The sequence below is a fragment of the Mastigoproctus giganteus genome, chromosome 7, assembly GCF_048544385.1.
Source record: "Mastigoproctus giganteus isolate SK-2022 chromosome 7, ASM4854438v1, whole genome shotgun sequence".
Lineage (NCBI taxonomy): Eukaryota > Metazoa > Arthropoda > Arachnida > Uropygi > Thelyphonidae > Mastigoproctus > Mastigoproctus giganteus.
In genome coordinates, this window is record NC_143581.1 from 90,837,559 (window position 1) to 90,858,415 (window position 20,857).

The window sequence follows — 20,857 nt, forward strand, 5'->3', positions numbered from 1 at the left end:
TCTGTTTCCCTGTACAGTTTCTTATTATACTCATCAGAGTCATTAGGCCTATAACACACTCCTACTCTCAATTTTGATCTCCCAATGCTTATGTCACACCAAACTGACTCGACACTGCACTGTCCAGCGATGTCGACTGGCTTCACTTCCTTGGATTATATGTGTTTCTTAACTAATAGCATAACCCCTCCTCCCTTGCTATCCTGTCTATCCTTTCTGTAGAAGTTGTACTCCCCCAATTCCAGTTCTGCATTACTTATATCTGTGTGACACCACATCTCTGATATCCCAACAATATCCGCCTTTGATGCTTTGAGCAATACCTCAAGTTCATCAAATTTATTTACCAAACTCCTACCATTGGTCTACACACAAGTATACATGCACCTGTTCTTTTTCCTAGCTACCCTAACACAACCCTGTTTACTTGTACCCCAATGTCTCCCAGCAGTCTCTGAAATATCTTGCATCTTATTTTCCAGGCTGCTGCTCATTCCAATAGAAGCAGTGCAAGAATCACTGTCAACTGCTAGTGGCTACTGTTAATCTATTAGTCCTTGTATCCCCCCAATCTAGCAGTTTTCCGACCCACCTAACACTGCCTCGATAGCATCAGCAAACATTCTTGCACCCTTTCTATTTAAGTGTATCCCATCCCTGTAGAAGCAGTCTCTCCTGTTAACAAGTACAGACCAGGCTGAAAAAAATTCTACCCCTTGAGCCTTGCACAATCTTTTCAGGGCCGAATTGATCTACAGGGCTCTCATCATATACTCCCTCCTATCGTGTCTGGGTAGAATTGCAGGCACTTTCTAATTGAACCCTAATTCACGGCTTTTTTTCAACAGTGACCTGTACTTGTTAAGTAATTCCGCCGGTCTCCTACTTCAACAAATTGTTGAAGTTAAACATAAGGAAGGCACCTGGGGTGGATAAGATCTAAACAGTTAGTATTAGCAATGGCCATATGATGCAAGGAAGCCATAGGCTTCCTTGCACCAGCCAAAAAAAAAAAAAAAAAAAAATTAACAAAATAAATAAAATAAAATAAAATAATAGGAATAAAATAATAATAACAAAATTAAAAAAAAAATAATAGTAAGAAGAAAATTAAAAAATAATAAGGAGAAAATTATATTAAAGTTATATTAGAGTAGGTAGCAGAGGAAGTAAGCAAACCCTTAGCCATAATTATGAGAGTTTCCTTGACCTCAGCCTGCACACTCTCTCTCTCTGGCTTCTGGACTCCATTCAAAAGAGGGCAATTGGGTTAATTAATGCTATCTCTAATAAAGTCTCTCCACTCTGTCTCATAGACATTGTTTCTGTTGTGTGCATTTCCTGTAGGTACTTCCATGGGCACTGTTCTTCTGAACTGGCTTCTGTAAATCCTCCTTTCTCACTCTCTTCCAACCCTGTCTAAACATGTGCTGCAATCAGTCAGCATCCTTTTATTGTCCAACTTAAAACTCATGGAACCAACTTTTCTTCTCTCATTTAGTCCAACTTCAAATTTCTGGAACAGCCACCCTTCATACATATTACCTGAAAATTACAATGTACAGAAATTCAAGTCTAATGTCAACAAATGTCTTCTTTCATCTCAATTTTCAACCCATGCATGGTACTAAGTACAATAGGTTTTAATATCTCACATGTTGGGATTTTCCTTAAAAATAATAAAAAAATAAATAAAATAAATACTGATCACAACAGAAACCACTTTCTTCTTTCAGTTCATTTATTGTATGGGGATTATTTCTATACTCATGGTGTTTCAGATACTTTCATAAAAAGTGATCATGGGTATCAAGGTCAGAAGAACATGGTAGCCTTAGCTATTAGCATCGCATCCAGTTAAACAACTCAAGATAACACAATAGTAGGGTACTTATTGAGAGTATTGAAAATTGAATTTGCTGTACGTAGCACTTCATCCTATTGGAAGAATGTTTCCTCAAACTCGAATACCCATGCCTTGGAGAAATAGGATGAAGTCTACTGTATATGGTCAAGTCCTATCCTGTTTGAAGATTATTTTCTCAAACTAAACACTCATGATGAAGACTTTAATGCTTTAGAGAAAAGCTATGGAGTTTTCTTTTTTAAAGACTTTATGAAAATAATTTAGATGTCATTGTATTTGTTGGTATTGGAGATGGGACTACCAATTCCTTTAGCTTGAACCAGCACACTTTTTTTTTTGTCATTTTGTTGATTGTTGTGTGTCATTGTCCAAGGTCATTGTTGTAGTGTGTGAGTGACCATTAATGTGTTAGGATTTTCTGTGGCTCATCTTCACATGTTCTGCTTTTTAGCCATAGAGATGAAAACAAACCTCATCTATTCAAAATGTTTTGAAGAATTGCAGGATTTCCTTGCAAACGTGAACAAACTCAATTCTAATATGTTTGGTGTATTTTCTAAGACATCAGTGCATTTGAGTGATATATGAAACATTGCCAGATTAGGATCCTGTTAGTTGAAGCTTATTATTTAGCCTATTGTTGTGACAGATGTTTCACAGTTTTGGGGGACTTTACATAACAGCTTAATTAATGCATGCAATGTTCACTTTTTACTGACATTGCCCTTTTTATTTTTGTTCACAATGCCTATATTTTAAAACTTTGTCTCAGCCTGTTTGTCAATGACCTGTTTAGACCTGCAATTGAATTACTGTGAGAGTTGCACTACAATGCCAGTAGAATAAAACATTTCCACTACAAGCACATATGTTTTTGGAAATGTTTTATAGCAGGCATGGGCAACCTCTTTTGTTCAGCAGGCCACACAAGAATAAGTCCATCCTGATTCACACCTAGGGTCCTGAGCTGGATATCATCATTCTTCTCTTTCTTGGTGATTCCCTTCTTCTCTTTCTCTCTCTTAAGGTAATTCAGAATTTTTTTTTTTTTTTTTTTTTGGCTGGTGTATTATTATGTATTATTAGCATACAGCTCATAATACATAATAATAATTCAGGCCACACTACTAAAATAATAGCAAATTTATCTAATAATCATAACTTCTAACATAAAATAATAAAATTTCAACTATTTTATTATAAATAAATCATAAAAATTATGAATTAAGATATATTAAGAAATTATATAGTTGAAGCAATAATATTTTCATATATCTAATTGCCATTCATCAAATTCCAAAAATATATATTGTAATTTTGAAAATTGTATAATTATAGAAACAAAGTTTATTAGAAAAAAAATGTAGCCAACTTAGATACAGGTAGTGAAATACTTTGCACTTGAGAATCTCTTACCAAATTTTCAAGATTAGCGGGAATAGAAGTTGTTGCTACCCTCTAGTTGCTTTCTAAATGTGTATTTTTCAATCTTGATCTTGTTTTAGACTTTTTGAATTTCATTCTTGAAAATAGCTGTTCACATTTATAGGTACTGCCCAAAAATTGAGGCACGTGTTCTATCAAATTTTATCATTTAGCATTAGCATTAGTAGAGGCATTTGATGCAAGAAAGCAAGCTTATGCAGCATAAGCCAAAAAAAAAAATAATAAATAAATAAAAAATAACCACTTCCACTTCACCCCTCTGTTCGTTCGAGATACCTGTCCAGCTGAGCCTTAAACTTATTTAGGCTATCAACTTCCACGACAAGGGATGGAAGTCTATTCCAGCAACCAACCACCTGCTGGCTAAAGGCAAATTTCCTCACGTCTATCCTACATCTGTCTTTCTTCAATTTGAATTTATGCCCTCTCAAGTGATTATTCTGAGCAAGAGGAAGAATCCCATTGGCATTGAGCATGCTCAAACCATTCAAGGCTTTATACACCTCTATCAGATCACCTCGCCGGTGCCTAGTCTCCAGACACTGTAATTTGCAAAACTTAAACCTTTCTTCGTAAGAGCACCCCTTTGTTCTATTCACTAACCTTGTTGCCCTTCTCTGTACTCGTTCCACCAGCTCTACATCCTTCTTGAAATGAGGCCTCCAGACCTGTATACAGTACTCTAAGTGCGGTCTGACCATTGTCTTATGCAAGGGAATAATCACCTCCTTATCACTGCTAAAAAAATTCCTATATATCATCGACAATACACCATGCGCTACTCTTGCAGCCCGTCTGCACTGCTCAAAAAACTTCATATCTGCCTGCACAACCACCCCCAGATCCCTTTCATTCTCTACCACTGTCAGTGTAGTACCACAGAGTTGATACGTTGCTCTGGGGTTGCTGTTTCCCATATGTAGTACTTTACATTTGTCAATGTTAAACTTCATTTGCCACCTCTCAGCCCATCTGCTCAACCTTTCCAGATCCTGTTGCAGTAGCATAGTGTCAGTAGTGTCCTTGACAACCCTGCCAACCTTCGTATCGTCTGCAAACTTGGACATTAAGCTTGATATACCATCATCAATATCATTTATAAATACAGAAAACAATAGTGGACCCAATACTTGAACCCTGAGGAACTCCACTAATAACATTAGTTCACGATGAGCAGTGTCCATTGATTACCACTTTGTCTTCTCCCCCTCAACCACCCCCTTTATCCACAGCAGCAATTTGCCTCCAATGCCACACTGCTCCAATTTGTGCAGTAGTCTTCCATGTGCAACAGTATCAAAAGCCTTTCTAAAATCCAAGTATATAATATCAAAGTTATTCCCTGCATCCAGTTCTTTTGTGACTGCATCATAGTATCCAATCAAATTGGTCAGGCAAGACTTCCCCTTAACAAAACCATGCTGTGTCTGAGCTATAACTGAAGTCTTGTTTAGATGATCCTGCAGTGCTTCTTTAACCAGTGCCTACATTAATTTTCCAGGAACAGAAGTTAAACTAACAGGTCTATAATTACTTGTGTCGCCCTTTGATCCTCCTTTGTGAATTGGGGTCACATTTGCACATCTCCAGTCCATGGGTACTTCCCCTGAGTCCAAGGAAGCTCTCATAATTATGGCTAAGGGTTTGCTTACTACCTTTGCTGCCTCCTTTAATATAACTGGATAGATCCCATCCACCCCAGGTGCCTTTCTTGTATTTATCTTCAACAAATTCTCCTCCACTTTACTCTCAGTTATTACAAGATTCTCTATACTTACTGCCAGAGTTGAATACACCTCTGGCATTCCCCTCGCTGAATAACTCTTCATGCGAAATATTCATTCAGTTTGTTAGCTACCTGAGCAGGATCATCAACAGTTGACCCATCGATATCAAGTGGACCAATCTGATTGATCCCCTTCCTGCTAGAGTTTACATAAGTAAAGAACTCTTTGCTGTTTTTCTTTGCATCCCTTGCCAAAGATTTCTCGTAATCTGCCTTCGCCTGCCTAACCTCCTTTGTAACTTGGTTACAGATCAACTTGTATCTATCATAGGCTTCTGTGTCACGTGTTAATTTGTATGTATACCATGCATTTTTCTTCTCTGCCATATGTCTCATTAGTTCATCTGACATCCACTTAGGCCTAAACTTTGAACAATATTTCTTAGTTGGTATGTAAAGCCTAGTAGCTTCCAAGATAAGTTCTTTGAATGCTTCCCATTTTGAATTTGCTGTTGGTAACATCATCAGTTGGTCCCACTATATAGAATTTAAATACTGTCTCAGTCCATCGTAGTCACCTTTACGAAAGCAATAACCCTTCCCTTTACCCCTAATGGTAGTTACCTCTTTGAGTAAATCCCACTTTAGCACAATGTGATCACTGCCACCTAGTGGTTCATTTACCTGCAGATTCTTTAATGCAAGAAGAATCACTACTGATAATCAAATGAAGAGTATTACTCCCTCTAGTTGCCTCCTGAACATGCTGATGTAGAAAACAATCATCCAATAAATCCAGAAAAGCCTTGCTAGTGTGTGGGTGACCAGCCCCCAAATTCGAGTCAATATCTGGGAAATTAAAATCCCCCATTATAAGACTCTCTGATTTACTGGCCCACTCTATTTCCCCGTACAGTTTCTTATTATACTCATCGGAGTCATTAGGCCTATAGCACACTCCTACTCTCGATTTTGATCTCCCAATGCTTATGTCACACCAAACTGACTCGACACTGCACTGTCCAGCAATGTCGACTGGCTTCACTTCCTTGGATTTTATTTATTTCTTAACTAATAGCATAACCCCTCCTCCCTTCCTATCCTGTCTGTCCTTTCTGTAGACATTGTACTCCCTAAATTCCAGTTCTGCATTATATCTGTGTGACACCACGTCTCTGAAATCCCCACAATATCTGCCTTTGATGTTTTGAGCAATACCTCAAATTCATCAAATTTATTTACTAAATTCCTAGCATTGGTGTATACGCAAGTATACGTGCACCTGTTCTTTTTCTTAGCTACCCTAACACAATTTATGTGTTTATTTGTACCCCAATGATTCCCAGCAGTCTCTGAAATATCCTGCATCTTATTTTCCAGGCTGCGGCTCGTTCCAATAGAAGCAGTGCAAGAATCACTTTCACCTCTGCCAGTGGCTACTGTTAATCTATTAGTCCTTGTATCCTCCCAATCTAGCAGTTTTTTCCGACCCACCTAACACTGCCTCGATAGCATCAGCAAACATTCTTGCACCCTTTCTATTTAAGTATATCCCATCCCTGTAGAAGCAGTCTCTCCTGTTACCAAGTACAGACCAGGATGAAAAAAATTCTACCCCTTGAGCCTTGCACAATCCTTCCAGGGCCGAATTGATCGACAGGGCTCTCATCATATACTCCCTCCTATCGTGTCTGGGCAGAATTGCAGACACTTTCAAATTCAACCCTAATTCACGGCTTTTTTTCAACAGTGACCTGTACTTGTTAAGTAATTCCGCTGGTCTCCTACTCTTAATATCATTAGTGCCAACGTGTACAACTATATCACCTTTTGTGCCCTTAAAAGATGATATCCGCTCTACAACGTCATCAACTTTTGCCCCTGGTAGACATACCCTGGTCCTGTTCCACCTATCCTTTTTACAAAGCATGTTTCCCGTTTCCCTGAGAATAGAGTCACCAACAACTACTAGTTCCTTTGGGCCCAGCGCAATCTGCCTTGGGGGCTGCCGCTGTGTTGCATGATGACCAACCACAAGTTCTGGCATTGGTGTGGGCAGCTGAAAGCTTGATGGGCCGTCACTTTTAATCCTTCGAGGGTATCCACCCTGTCCTTCAAGCTCTCATATAGGCCCATAATAATGCTGAGTTGTCGCCTGATTTCCTTACACTCCTTGCATCGCGCGCACACAAAGACATCCCCCATGGCAGTATCATGTCCCGTACCTGACTGCTCCACAAACATCAAGCAAGTAGTGCATTTTAATAGGCTGTGATTCAGAGGGCAACTTCCCCCCTCAGTTCTCCCTTGAGCCACAGCACTCCCATTAGCTTGAGCCTTGTGGAAAGCAATCTAACGGAAGAGAGGCATAGAATTCCAATAGAGAAATATGTTGAAATTTTTATAGAAGAAGATCACTGTTTTTAGTTCAATTAGTTCTATTTGCAGCTCTTTTCTTGCCTGATAAATATCTGCATTAAAAAAATTTGAAAATAGTGTGGAATTTGCATCTTTTGATTTGAAATCTTGAAATGTAACACCGAATTCTATGTTAATGGCTACTAACTTTTCAGCATATGAAATATAATCAGAACTATTGTGATTGGCTCAAGTCGAAAAGTGGTTAGTGTGACCATCTCTAAGTTGTCTTTTCTGAAGTTGAAGTTTGGTTTGAAAAGCTTTTATATGAGCATAAAGTTCATGAACTAACTGATTTTGTACTTGTATTTTCTGATTTTGCTTGTTTAAATGAGATGTGATAGCAACAAGAAATGCAAGATCATGTGTCCATTCAATATTTTCTAGTTCTGGAACAGATTTTCCTTTCTTCTCCATACAGACTTTTCTAAGATTATAAAAGTGCTGAAGCATTTTTCCTTTGCTAAACCAATGAACCTTACAGTAATAGACCCATGTTCAATATTCATTCTCAAGTTCCTCAAGGAATAGCTTGAACTGGCGATGGTTGATCCCCTTTGATTTTGTAAAATTAATGGTTGAGACCACAACTTTCATCACATTTGCAAATTTAAGAGATTTAGCAAACAAGTTCTCCTTGTGTATCAAACAGTGAAAAGAAGCAAAATCTTTTTCTTCCAAGTTGAGAAAAATGTATTTCTGATTTTATTTTGGAAATTAGACCCACTTTATTTCCGATCATTGCTGGAGCCCCATCTGTTATCACACTTTTGAGCTTATTAAAAGAAAGGTTAAATTTCTTCATGGATGCTTTTAATTTGTTAAAATCGATACTACCACAACACCTGTGATAGTATCATTCGTACTTTAAAGGCTTCAAAATTGCATCAAGTAGAACAGTCAATTTTGTCTAAATAGCTAACTTAATTTTATTTAATTTTAGGGATATATATATATATATATATATATATATGAATTAACATTATTTATTTTATTTAACCAAATCCTTATCTTTCTACAAAATTATAACATTATCTTTCATAGCAGAATTTACAGTTTACAGTATATTAAATATATTGTCTGTATTGGTTGCGGGCCACATGAAAAGTTGTCTCTGGCCCACAGGCCCAAGGTTGCCCATAAGTGTTTTATAGCATGTCGCCAAACAATGATTCTGGAAGTTACTATTTGTGACAGCATATTCTCCCAACTTTGGGTAATTAACAGCCTAAAATTATTCCTGGATGTTAAATGTATTGAAAAATATATGCAATTTAAACTGAAGTATCTTTTTGATTGCACTTGTACATTTATCTGAATATTTTGTAGTTAATTTTCTTTTATTTTTTATTTTGCCCTAATTATCAGTTCTTTCATTTTCAGACTTGTTCATCTTGATTTAAAGGGTGCCCCTCCAAGGATATCGTACTATGAGCTGGTAAGAATTTAAATAGAAATACAGAAAAATTGCTTAAATTCTTTAATATATATATATATATATATAAACAAATGTTTATATTCAGTGTATAGGGAAGGAAGGGTTTCTGACCAATCAATTGTAATTACCATGGAAAAATTGAGAAGGCCTGTAAGGTGAAGGAGATAACCTGAAATAAATTGATTAACATAAAAATAATAATGATGTTACCTAAAGTAGTGGGTCCTAGGGCTTTTACTACTTCTTCAAAGGTTCAGCAGCCAAAACTGTAGGAGCCACCACAATAAGCAGGGTCTCTGTTTCTCTTACAATGTATATGTGCAAAATGTATAAATCATAGCTGACTTGACAGAGACCAAAAAGAAAGGAATAAAATTAACTTTCAAACAAAAAAAAAAAAAAAAAAAATTAGCTAAAATAATGCCATTAAAGCAAAAAGAAGAATAAAAATTTGAAATCAAAAAGACCAATAGATTACAAAAATTAAAAAAGTAACTGTAGATTACAGGATAAAGTCAGGTTAAAGCCAACTTATTGTGTGTTTGGACCAGAATCGCTGAAATAGCTGCGTGTGGTGTTTACAGAGCAATACTTGCAGCTATTTCTGTGAAAGATCTATCGCACTTTCTTCCTTGAATATTCTGGACAGAGATCTATCGGCTTTCTTCCTTGGGTCTCCAATGTTTCTCTGTAAACACCACACGTAACTATTTCACCGATTCCGGTCCAAACACATAGTAAGTTGGCTTTAACCTGACTTTATCCTGTAATCTACAGTTACTTTTTTAATTTTTGTAATCTATTGGTCTTTTTGATTTCAAAATTTTTATTCTTCTTTTTGATTTCAAAATTTTTATTCTTCTTTTTGCTTTCAAAATTTTTTTACAATTGATAGGTCAGCATCCCTTCCCTATACACTGAATATAAACATTTGTCTATATTTCATTATGGTTGCCGGGGTTTCTCTACTGTAACTAGTAGTACCCATGTAGGATCCATGACACAGTTTAATAAATTTGTTTTGCTTGCTTGCTTTGTCATTCAGTAACCTGATTATTTTTATCAATATTTTATATATATACAATGGATAAGAGATATATATATATATATATATACACACACACACACACAGTCCATTCCGGTTATTTGGAACACATCGGGACTAGTGCATTTTGGCCTGATTAAGTGGCTGCCCCAATTATCCGAAGTTTCACGTAAATAGTTAAAAATACAATGTACCCCCCCCCCCTTTACAATTAGGTCACTGTACAATCAAATCAACATATTAAAGTACCATTCACTATATGATGTGTAGTAAGCGCCGGTCATTGTGATCACTTTTACAAATTGAATTTTAATTCAATTAAACAGCGATTATAATTAGAGAAAATAGGAGGAATATTATCCACAAGCTATAAAAGTAAAGATATTAAACACAAATTTACCCTTTATTACATTACCAATTAAAAAATTAAATGATATGTGAAAATCAGAAGAATATACATGATAATCGGAATAATTAATACGTACTGTAATATGTACATACGAACTAGTTGACATTTCTGTTCACTGACATTTTTGGGTGGGGGTTAAAATTTAAAACATTAAAAAGATAAGCAATCAGTAACAAAGAACACAGCACACACAAATTGCAAGTAACACGATATGTGCAAGTGAGAACAGAGTAACGAGTTATAAAGCTTTAAAAATAGGAATGAAGAGAAGATCTGAAAATTAATTTTTTTATATGATTGAAGATTCCATGGAAGTGTAAACACATTTCACCATAATAAACCACAGAATTCCAGCTGTCGGTATTATCGCAAATTCAGTAAGATCGAGTTTACTGTCTGTTTTGATAGATTTCACTAACAGAAAAGCCCAATAAACAGGTGACTGCTTATTGTTTTATGGTTGTGACCTCCAGAATTTCGACTGAACCACGTGGTACCGTCGGAGACAATCGTAGGGTAATCTCCACTGCTGCGGTCTCCTTCCCCGATTAAATGGCAAGCTATCCCAATTAAGCGAAGTAAATCCTGGCTATTTTCTCGATTGGGTTCTGTTTTTTAAGATTTGCCCCAAATAAACAGCTGCCCCAATTAACCGATGGCCCAAATAACCGAAATCCACTGTACTTATATTTGAATAATGTTTGAAATAATTGAAGACTGAATTTTTCATAATAAAAATAAAAAGATAAAGCAAACATCAGAGGCAGCAAAAAGCATATTCCTCTACATGATGCTTGAAATATAAAAGTAAAGTAAATTAGAATGATAATTAAAAAATAAAAATAATGCCAGTAGCATGGCAAGACAGAAGAGTGAAAATAATCAAAATTAAACATAACGATCAAACCAACAAGGAGGGAAGAGAAGGGTAACAAAAGTAAAAATATTTCAGCAGAAACTCTCCAAGATAATTTAGAAATTCTAAATACAAAGATAATAATCGATTAAATTTTGAAAGCCAATTAAATAGAAATTTAACGGCGCCCCCTATGATGGGCACCAAGTCCAAATTTATGTGAAATATCACCAGCAGAGAAGTAAACCAACTACAATAAAATAAAACAAAAATAAACCAAAAAATAGACTGACCATTATGCTCCATCTCAACAAAGGATCATAAGGCCAATAATGGTCAGGGAATTGCTGCATTTCGATCGCTAGACAAATCACCACAAAGGTGATTTGTCTAGCGATCTAATATACAGGCTAAGGATAGGATACAAAATACTACACCAATCAACAATAGTAATATCAAAAAATACTTTTTCTGTCCCATATGTTGAACAGTGGCACAAACAGCTTAACAGATTCTTTAAAGATTCCGAATTTAAAATTGTAGCTAGGCCAATATGGAAGTTACACACTATACTGAACAATCGCTCAGTTCTTTCCGCGTTTGCAACACAAATTAATGATCTGGTATACAACATTTCTTGCGGTGATTGTGACTCGTCTTACCAAGGTTCGACGCGATTTTCTCTTAATATTCGTGTAAATCAACATGAAGCCTCAGTTCGTGCTTCTCGTTCAGCAGCGTCAGAATTAGCCTTTCATGCCATTAACGAAAAACATACTTTTTTATTTAACGAGGCCAAAATACTTAATGTTCAATGTAATTATACGCGACTATTAATTGCAGAAACTGTTGAAATTAAATTACACGAGAATTCTGTTAATGTTCGGCGGCCATATTTGATCTCCGATGAGTGGACCTTTTCGCGCATGCGCGAAGACAAATAATCACTATTTAAGTTTCAGGTTTAACTCGATTCAGTAATTTTCATTCCTGTGATCACGACCATACGGTCGAAAAGCGTTGTCAGCTTCAGGAAGGAAAATCATTTTGAATATTTTCGTTAGATTATTTTAATTGCGTTAATTTGATTTTTAATTGTTTTAAATTGATTTGAATTGTGTTAAATTGATTATTTAATTATTTATATTTTACTCTAATGTACTGGTAAGTTGTCGGTTTTTTTTCGTTTTTCCGTTTTTATTTCTGGAGGGTATCATACGGAAGTGTTCTACGTACTATATTGAGGTAAACTCCTCTTATTATTTTACTAATATTGGCAATATATGTACAGCGGAGTGCTTGTTACCCGACGGCAAAATGATACTTACAGTGGTTGTCTATATTTTTCCTAACAGTAACATACAGGATATAATTGACTTCATTCATTTTGTTTTGCTGCCCTACTCAATTCAAGGTGCAGCGCTGTTAAAGAAAGATTTATATAAAATAACCATGATCATGAGTGGCGATTTCAACATTAACTTTGAATTGTAAGAAACTAAACCATTAATTGCTTCATGCAAGAAAATGAATACATGATTTTACTCTAAACACTTATCCCTCAATTTCAACTACAAGATCAGGCACCTCAATCAGTGTTGTTTTCCACAGACATTTAGATAGCAACCGCAAGTATACATCTCTTACTTTAGTTATTGTAAATCCATTGTATCTTGTCTTCCAGCTGAAATTATGGAAATTTGTGAATGATGAATAAAATATTTACAATACAAAAGCTCTTTTATTTGTAATCAATATATACAAATCAAAATACTGCAAAGGATGTTTCACATAAAACCATCTAGTGCGTGTATGTGCAATATTTTTTTTTTTTTTTTTTTTTTTTTTGGCTGATGCTATATAAGCTTGCTTCCTTGCATCACATGCCATTTTTATTACTACTACTATCAATCCTCTCCTAGTTAGTTTCCCTGTGTACATGGTACTGTTAGCTGTTCATAAGTTTGGTAAATGTTAGCATATAGTGAATGCTGACAGCAGTGAGTATGTGGAACTTTTCATTTTCCACTTTTGTGAGGATATTTGCATTTTGTTTGTTACTATGTATATGAAACCATATGAGCAATTAAAGACAAACTGTAACATTCAGAAATTTTTAAAATTTGAAGATCACATTCAAAACAATAACAATAAGAAACGTTGATCTTCAAAGTTTAAAATTTTGTCTATATCTTCGCTACTGTTTACTGACATGGTATGGGCTGTTTAATATAAATAATTTTTTTTTAAAATTTTGATGAAATGTAATGAAAGTAAGTACTTTATAGTCCAGATGTTAGACTGTATTTTAAATGTCCAAATGTATGTATTTTACAGTCCAGATGTTAGACTTTTAGTATGCTTGCTGTCACAGTGGCTTGGCAGTTCCTTTATAGAAGTAATAATAACCTTATTTAAGCCCAGCATTGTCTGGAATATATTTCAGGCATAACCATGTTTCAAAAAAAAAGAAAACATTTTAGACAATGTAACTGTTTATTGTAGGGAATGAAAACGTGGCATATTATTTTTAAATTAAATTTAAGCGACACTTGAACCACAAAAATAAATATAGCAAAATAATTAATGCTGATAATAGGGTTATGAGTAAGGTGCTATACTGTTCCTGAATGTAACCACTCCTATATCAGAACAAAGAAAAAAAAATTAATTAATTAAACATAAGTTAAAGAAAAGGAAATAAAGGAACCAAAGGAACACTTGCTCCCCTGGAAGGGGGGGGCCAAACACAGCACCTCAACCAAAGAGACACATGTTTGTTATATTTGTCTTTCTTCTATAGTTTAATTTTATTGCTTATGTCCACCACTATGATTATTCATTATGTTTTAATTTATTTATCATTTAGTTTATAGTAGTAATTTAATTATTTGAGTTATAAATGAATAGCAAATGCTTAGAAAACGGTACTCACCTTGTATAAATCTGCAATAAAATATTTTTTGGTAGATGGTGGTTAAATTTAGGTTGAGAAGCATTAAAAAGAACTAAGGCGGGGAATGGGGTGAAAATTATTTTAAACAGATTTTAAAATGAGCGCAAGGAAGTAGAAATGCAGACCTCCAATCCTTGGTTGTCATAAAGAGGTTAAAAAACGTAAATGAAAAAAGAGAGAAGACCGGTGGTGGCGCCAATAGTCGTTACGAAGGACTTTCTTGAGTAAACCGTCATCAGTTGGCAAATGGAAGAAAAGTGAGCGCGTGTTGTATTTAAAGTTATCTAAACTCCCATGATGCTCTTTTTGACACGTGGGAACTTTAGCCGCGAGAGGTTCCAAGCCGGTGAAAGGTTGAAGGGAAGTTTAGCGTTAATAATGTTGAGATCAGAATGGTGTCGGTACCATTCGATGGTGAGGGCTTCATATTGAAGAATTCTGTAGCTCGATCTAAGTTTAATAATAGTGATGGTAGAGTCAACAAGGGGGGGGTGTGGTTGTGGGTTTGAGCATGGGTTGTTAACTCAGTGCAGGATTGACTTGTCTTGAAACTGTTGAAGTGGTAGTATGTGCGGGTATTGGAAGTTGTGGAGGAACCGAATTTGGTGGTAGTGCTGCCGATGTAACAGGTGTTGCAGTTCGGTTGACATTTTATGAGATATATTAAGTTATTGAGATCATTGATGGGATATTTGTGTGTATCTTTGTAAGAATTAAATAGGGAATCTAGTTTATTGTAAGTGGAGAAGGTGAGGGAGATGTCGGTATCTTTGAATGTACATCGGAATTGTGCTGCGAGTTCACTATGGTAAGGGAGAACTATGCAAGTATTTGTCTTGTGACTGTGTCTGGTGGGATTATTAATACTGTTTTTAACGGTGGATATTGTGTGTTGGATGAGTTGAGGGGTATAGCTCCTGGCTATGAATTTATCAGTAAGGTATTGAAGTTCATTGTGTAGATCGTTTTGTGAAGAGGTGAATTTGATAGCGTTGTAGATTTGGTTGTGTAGGACAGCTTTTTTGGTACTAAGGGGCAAAATAATGTGAAGTGAAATGTAGATATTTATCGGTGTGCGTATTTTTTCTGAAAATCTTGGTATTTAAATTTGTGTCCGTTGTATAAATAGTAAGATTAAGAAAATTAATCTGGTTGTTTGTTGCGATTTCGAGGGTAAGGTTTAGCCTGTCATGTATTGTATTGAATTTTAAGAAAAGATTGTCTATGGTTGTTCTGTTGCCTATTATTATTAGGATATCATCGGCGTAGCAGATGTATAATTTAATTTCAGAGGGGAAAGGTTGTAAAATTTGATTTTCAATAGTAGCGAAATAAATTTCAGAAAGGGGGGCAGAAATGCCTAAACCCATTGGTAAACCAAATGTTTGTCGATAAATTTTATTGTTGAATCTAAAATATCTAGCATCTAGTAAAAGAGTGGTAAGTTCAAGGATGTGGTCAACTGAAAGAGAGGTACGTTCCGTTAAAGTGTCATCAGCTGTTCGAAGTACGCTCAATGCTTGTAGGGTGAAAGGGATATGCACATTAGTGTATAGGGATATGACGTCAGAAGAAGCTAATACGTCTTCGTCGGATATGGTGGTGTTGCTGATTTTTTGGAATGCTTGGTTGGTATTATTAATTTTGAATGTAGAGAATCAAGTGAGTGAGGATATAATTTTGACAAGGAAGGTGGATAAATTAGCAAAAGCTGACTTACTAAAAGAAACGATAGGTCTTAGTGGGTGGCCAGATTTGTGTAACTTGGTTATTCGGAACATGTGAGGCAGAATGTTGTTGCAAATACCTATCTGTTGTAATGTAAAGAGGTTGATTTCTTTGTTCTGTCTGAGTTTTCTGAGAATTGTATCAAGCTTATTTTTAAGTTTTGTAATGTTGTGGTTGCTGTCATTTGTATATGTATCTTGGTCGGCTAAAATTAACTCCATTTTTTTCTGTGTAGGTGTTCTTGTCCAGGATAACGATTGTCTCCTTTGTCAGCTTTTTGGATGATGATATTTGGGGTTTTGCTTAGTCTTTGTAAATCCTAGAGTTGTTGTTTTTTTATGTTAGGGAGATGTGAGTTTAGAATTTATTATCCTATTAGACTGGTGTATAAGTCGCCACTTATCGGGATGTTGATAGAGTTCAGACTGGAGTTCGATTATGCAATCTTTTATTGGATAGTGTTGTTCTTTAATGGCAAAATTGAAGCCAAATTCTAGGCCGGAGAGTTCAGAAGGAGTGAAGGATTTTGAGGAGAGGTTAACAGTGGAGATTTTTGGGGGTGGTTTTGGATGTGAGTGTGTTCCATTTTTTGGTGTGTGTTTGTGCTATGTGTTGGATGGTGGCGTTGATATGTATATTGTTGTGGTTAATATATTCAATCCAGGGGTCTGGTGGCATGTTTCTTTTGAGAAAGAATCGTAAGTGGTGTATACAGTTTAAAAGTTGGTGTTTTTTGTTAAATCTTTTCTTAAGTTCTTCACGTATGATCGCGATAGAAGTGTGGTGTATGATATGCGGGTATTTTTTACAGTTATTTTTGGGAAAAATGCGGGCGAATTTGGGGATGACGTTGTGATATTAGCATTTTAACTTAAGGCAATGACAACCAAGGATTGGAGATCTGCATTTCTACTTCCTTGCGCTCATTTTAAAATCTGTTTAAAATATTTTCACCCCATTCCCCGCCTTAGTTCTTTTTAATGCTTCTTCCAACCTAAATTTAACCACCATCTACCAAAAAATATTTTATTGCAGATTTATACAAGGTGAGTACCATTTTCTAAGCATTTGCTATTCATTTTTTAGTCAGATTTATCACGGTATTATAAGGTTACTATAATTTCACTATTATTTGAGTTATTTATTTAAGTTCAAGCTTTGTTTTTGTGATTTTTTAATTTTGAGTTGCATGTTGTTTTGGATACCTTGATTGTAGGAATCGATGCCAAAATTTTCATCTTGTTATGTTTTCTTATTTATTCCATAAAGGGTGGCATAGGCCATAATGTTTGATTTTTGTTATTTCTCTTAATTTCTGGGGCTTATCGGGACATCAGCTGATATTTGACTGGGATAGTGATCAGTGATTGAAATACTACCCCTTTTTCTGAGTTCACAAGTGCTGATGTCTCTTGAAAAGACGGTGCTTGTGGGCTGTTTCTCTTGTTGTGGTATTTCTATTTTAGTTGTGCTTGTTCTTTGAGGTGTGGGCATGTCTCTTTGGATAGGTTGCCATGTGTTCCCTCCCACAAGAATGAACGTCACTTTAGTTCCCTTCTTCCTTTTCTATTTTTTAACTTATTATATTTTTATGTTTAATTTATTCTTTATTTATTATTATTATTTTTTTGTGGTGGTCGTTAGTTTCATGAAAACAAGATAACACCTTACCTTACCTTACCATTTGATACTGTTGCACATGGAAGACTGCTGAACAGATTGGAGCAGTATGGCATTGGAGGCAAATTGCTGCTATAGATAAAGGGATGGTTGAGTGGGAGAAGACAGAGTGGTAATCAATGGACACTGCTCATCATGGACTAATGTTATTAGTGGAGTCCCTTGGGGTTCAGTGTTGGGTCCATTGTTGTTTTCTGTATTTATTAATGATATTGATGATGGTATATCAAGCTTAATGTCCAAGTTTACAGACGATACAAAGGTTGGCAGGGTTGTTAAGGACACTAATGACACTATGCTGCTGCAACAGGATCTGGAAAGGTTGAGCAGAGATGGGCTGAGAGGTGGCAAATGAAGTTTAACATTGACAAATGTAAAGTACTACATATGGGAAGCAGTAACCGCAGAGTGATGTATCAACTGTGTGGTACTACACTGACAGTGATAGAGAACAAAAAGGACCTGGGGGTAATTGTGCATGTAGATAGGAAGTTTTCTGAGCAGTACAAACGGTCTGTAAGAGTAGCTCATAGTGTCTTGTCAATGATATACAGGAATTTTTCTAGCAGGGTTAAGGAGGTGATTATCCTCTTGTATAAGGCAATGGTCAGGCCCCACACCTTGAGTACTGTATACAGGTCTGGAGGCCTCATTTTAAGAAGGATGTAGAGTTGTTGGAACGAGTACAGAGAAAGGCAACAAGATTAATGAATGGAACAAAGGGTTGCTCTTACGAAGAAAGGCTTAAGTTTTGCAAATTACAGTGTCTGGAGACTAGGCACTTGCGAGGTGATCTGATTGAGGTGTATAAAGCCTTGAATGGTTTGAGCATGCTCAATGCTGATGGGATTTTTCCTCTTGTTCATATTAAGAACTTAGGAGGCACAGATTCAAATTGAGGAAAGGCAGATGTAGGATAGATGTGCGGAAGTTTGCCTTTAGCCAGCGGGTAAGTTGGTTGGTGGAACAGACTTCCATCCTTTGTTGTGGAAGTTGATAGCCTAAATAAATTTAAGGTTGAGCTGGACAGGTATTTGGAATGAACAGAGGGGTGAAATGGGAGCGTGTTGTTTTTGTTTTTTTTTTTTTTTTTTTGGCTGATGCTGCATAAGCTTCCGTTTTTGCATCATATGCCTATGCTAATAACTCTATTAACAGCATTAATTGTTTTGCTATATTTTTTTTGTAGTTCAAGTGTTTCTTAAATTTAATTTAAAAAGTTAGACAATGGCAAACTATTTGTGTTGAACAGGAAATATTGTATAGGTTAGGCACTGTGAAGGTGATTTCTTAAGGCCATTGATATTAATTTATTAGGAGTAATTTTTTTTTTTTTTTTTTTTTGTTTTAGAATATCTTCTTTTCTAATATTTTGTCATTTTTTTTTTTATAAAAATTATATATGTACATTTCAGTTATTTCCATTACTAAAGCAGTTGGGTGCTACAGGTTTGCTCATTGAGTATGAGGATATGTTTCCTTACCAGGGTGACTTAAATAGTATTGTTTCGTCAGAAGTTTATAGGTAAGTAATAATTGTAAGATGATTACATTTAATAACAAATGTTATTAGTGATTTCAATTTTAACTTAAAAAATAGATTCATACCTGCCAGCTTTTCTTATATAGTTGGAGGTTTCCTGATAATTGTGCACCTTCTAGTTTTCTGGTAACTTTAGTTTTCCTCCCATTTTTGGTAGGAATAAGCAGATAAGCAGATATTGTTTTTTGTCAACTATACATCTTATGTTTAGTTGATTTTAATGATATGTGTTTTATAGTTGATGCTAGGTAGTTCTATTCATGTTTAGCCTAAGTCTAGAGATCATTTTCCATTGTGTTCTCTTTAGTTATGGAGATAGTAATGATTTGATGCTCTGAGTAGAATATCATACTGATGCTATCAAAAACTATAGTGATTTTTCATTCCCAGGCAATTGACTACATTTACCTGGGAATACAAATTCTTCATTTTGATATATGGATCAAGTGGTATTTATTTCTTATTTAAAGTGCTCTTTGCATGCTTTTAATATTCATTATCATTGGTAGGTGATTTTACAGAGTACAACATTGAACATTTTCTACTGAACAGACTGAAAGCATGTGGGATTCCTCCAAAAACTATCTAGCACTTAGAATTGATAATGTGCTGGTTATGATATGCCTAAAAATTGTAGTAGTAAGGATATTAAAAGAGGAAATTGAGCATTTTGTAGTAATAGGTTGCCCTTATTATCTTATTGATTTGTGTGCTGAAAAGGAAGCTGTATGCCTTCCTGTGAAATTGCATAAATATTGGATGGAAATTTATTATTATCTAGAAAGAAGTGCTAAAAGAAAGATTTTTACCTTTCTTTTAGCACCAAATTGATCCTTTATCCATAGCAGTAACTTGACTAATGCCACTTTGCTGCAGCTTGTATGGTGGTCTTTTGTTGGTAACAGTATCAAAACCTTTACTGAAATCTAAGTGTATGATATCAAAATGATTTTTTGCATTCAATTTCTTTGTTACTGTTTCATAATATTCAATCAATTTGGTCAGACAAGATCACCTCTTAACAAATTGATGCTGTGATTTGCCATATAACTGGATTCCTGTTTAGATGAGTCTGCATTATTTGTTTAATCAGCGAATCTGTTATTTTACTCCAACAGGTGTCTAGCTTGCAGTTCTATAATTACTCATTTCTCCCTGTGATCATGCTCTGTGAATTGGGGATACATTTGCATTTCTCTAGTCCTTGGGTACCTCCTCTGAATCCAAGGATGCTATGGCTAAAGATTTGCTGAGCTCTTTTGCTATCTCTCTTAATGTAATTAGGCCTAAATGGATGTTAGATGAACTAATGAGACTTTAGCATTAGTTGAAGCATATGATGCAAGAAAGCAAGCTTATACAGCATCAGCCAAAAAAAAAAAAAAGAAAAAAAAAACCTCATTTTACCTATCCGGTTACTCCAAATGTTTGTCTAATTCAGCCTTAAAATTTATTTAAGCTATCAACTTAACAACAGATGGAAGTCTGTTCCAGCAGTCAACTACCTGCTGGCTAAAGGAAAACTTCTGCACATCTATTTTGCAACAGTCTTTCCTCAGTTTGAATCTATGCTCTCTCAGGTTTGTAATCTGAGCAAGTGAAAGAATCTCATCAGCATTGAGCCTGCTCAAACTATTCAAGGCCTTATACATCTCAATCAGATCACCTTGCAGGTGCCTAGTCTCCAGATGCTACAACTTGCAGAACTTAAGCCTTTCTTTGTAATAGCACCCCTTTGTTCCTCT

General features: G+C 35.5%; 1 protein-coding gene across 1 annotated transcript in view; it reads left to right on the plus strand.

The window, feature by feature from the left end:
- Positions 1 to 20,857, plus strand: part of LOC150083067 (hexosaminidase D-like) — a 208,111-nt gene that overhangs the window by 25,704 nt on the left and 161,550 nt on the right. Inside the window, exons 3-4 of the mRNA XM_090378382.1 lie at positions 8,841 to 8,895; positions 18,985 to 19,094. Coding sequence (XP_090234508.1) covers positions 8,841 to 8,895; positions 18,985 to 19,094 — 165 coding nt within the window. The remainder of the gene's footprint in view (positions 1 to 8,840; positions 8,896 to 18,984; positions 19,095 to 20,857) is intronic.